General features: G+C 32.0%; 1 protein-coding gene across 1 annotated transcript in view; it reads left to right on the top strand.

Annotated features, from left to right (window-relative positions):
* Window positions 1-1,579, top strand: part of LOC112816999 (dihydrofolate reductase-like) — a 10,253-nt gene extending 8,674 nt beyond the window's left edge. Inside the window, exon 3 of the mRNA XM_073890633.1 lies at window positions 1,368-1,579. Within this exon, the coding sequence (XP_073746734.1) occupies window positions 1,368-1,487 (120 nt within the window). The 3' untranslated portion in view covers window positions 1,488-1,579. The remainder of the gene's footprint in view (window positions 1-1,367) is intronic.
* The last annotated feature ends 258 nt before the right edge of the window (window positions 1,580-1,837 follow it).

Genomic DNA, 1,837 nt, shown 5'->3' with positions numbered 1-1,837 from the left:
CTTTGATATTGCAGCCAAGGATGAATTTCTAAGAAAACAAGTCATTTTTTTTCTTTTGTTCCAATATGCATTTTGAATAATACCATATTCACTTGAAAATACATTATAAGTATTCAAAATTAAGTATAATTATATACTTGATATATCTATATGTATATGTTATAAGGAAGTAGAACCTCTAGCTCATAATTTTACATTATCCACCTGTCTCACATCACAATAGTTTGTAGAACATTTAGGCTTATCTCCCCTGGGGCCAGCCTGTTTTTGTAAACAAAGTTTCACTGTAACACAGCCATGCCCATTGGTTTAGTATTATCTAAGGCTGCTGTTGCCCACAAAGGTAAGAAAGAAACCATATGGCCCACAAAGCCTAAAATAATTACCATCTGACCCTTTACAGAAAACGTTTGCCATATAGCATTTACTTGGATACAGACCTTCAGATGCTTCTGTTGTTGGTCTCGTTCAGTTTCTCTAATTTTTGATACAGTAAGAATTGGTAGAATATTTTTTTGGTTGGGGCAAGAGAATAAATGATTTAATATACGCTGTAGTAAAAAGCCAAAAGTAAAAAGTAAAATTTGTTCTATGCCCTTATTTGGAATTTTAAGGATAACACACACTTGAAATTATACATATTTTTTTCTTCCATAAGCTATTTGAAAATCAAGGATTATTTTCTTAGAGACGCAGTTAGGACTCACGACTTTTTATTAGAGTTTTAAGATACTCATTTGAGGGCAGTTTTTTCTGTAGAAACTATCAACAGTACCATAAGCAGTAGTTAGAAAAGTCCTTAACAATATAAGGCCAAATACAATCATTAGCAACAAGAGGCTAAGAAAGTAAATAACCTACTAGCATTGTTACTATCTCCTAAGAAATGGAAGTGTTGTTATATTCTATGTAAATGTTCTAAGTATGCCCTTGGGGTTTTCAATAATCAAAGTCTCATGAAATTATACTGTCTTATCCATATATATATGCAGATTTTTCTCTGGAGAACAACTAAATAATTTATAGTTCTTAATTCCTAAACAACTACCAAAGAAAAAAGATAATACTGAATGCTTAAAAGAAAAAAGAGTTATGTAAGCAAACTAGAGGCCAGAATATATTTAAACTCGCTCTCATAATTACTGATAATGATTAGTCCCATTCTCAAAATAACTAAGACATACTTTGCAGGACCCCAAAGTAAAGAATAGGATATTTAAATAGCATGCTTTACAGGTAACAAGTTAGGTAGCATGTCTCTAATACCTATTACAAACTTGACTGTATAATTAAAACAGAAATCTTAGAGTTTCTGTTTCTTTTGACAGATAAATTAGGAAATTGATGCCTTTTGTGTTTTTTCAAAGGAAGCCATGAACAAAACAGGCCATCTTAGACTATTTGTGACAAGGATTATGCAGGAATTTGAAAGTGACACATTTTTTCCAGAAATTGATTTGGAGAAATACAAACTTCTGCCAGAGTAAGTAAAATGTTACTAATTTATGTGAAGCATTTTTGGATTTCCTGCTTAAGAATTAGAAAGAGTAATAGTCTTCAGATTGAATTTGGAGTAGTTATGTTTTCTGTAGACAAATACTTTAAGAATTTTTGAAAATCTGCTTTAACAAACTTGAATGTTTAAGTTTTAATCATCTTGCTGAAATCTAGAGAGTAGTCATTAGTTCATTCTACGCAATCTGTGCTTAGCATCAGATGCTGTCTTAGGCTCTGGGGAAACAGTGCTTACCAAGACAGATGCTATCACTGCTCTCTAAGATTAGATTCTTTGTAGTAGAGGAGGAGGGTAGCAAATGATAAACATCAAGAGAGTTGC

Source organism: Callorhinus ursinus, unplaced genomic scaffold (genome assembly GCF_003265705.2).
Source record: "Callorhinus ursinus isolate GAN/ISIS: 27379988/994484 unplaced genomic scaffold, GSC_fseal_2.0 scaffold1446, whole genome shotgun sequence".
NCBI lineage: Eukaryota > Metazoa > Chordata > Mammalia > Carnivora > Otariidae > Callorhinus > Callorhinus ursinus.
Note: the sequence above shows the minus strand (reverse complement) of the source record. Positions and strands in the feature narration are given on the sequence as shown.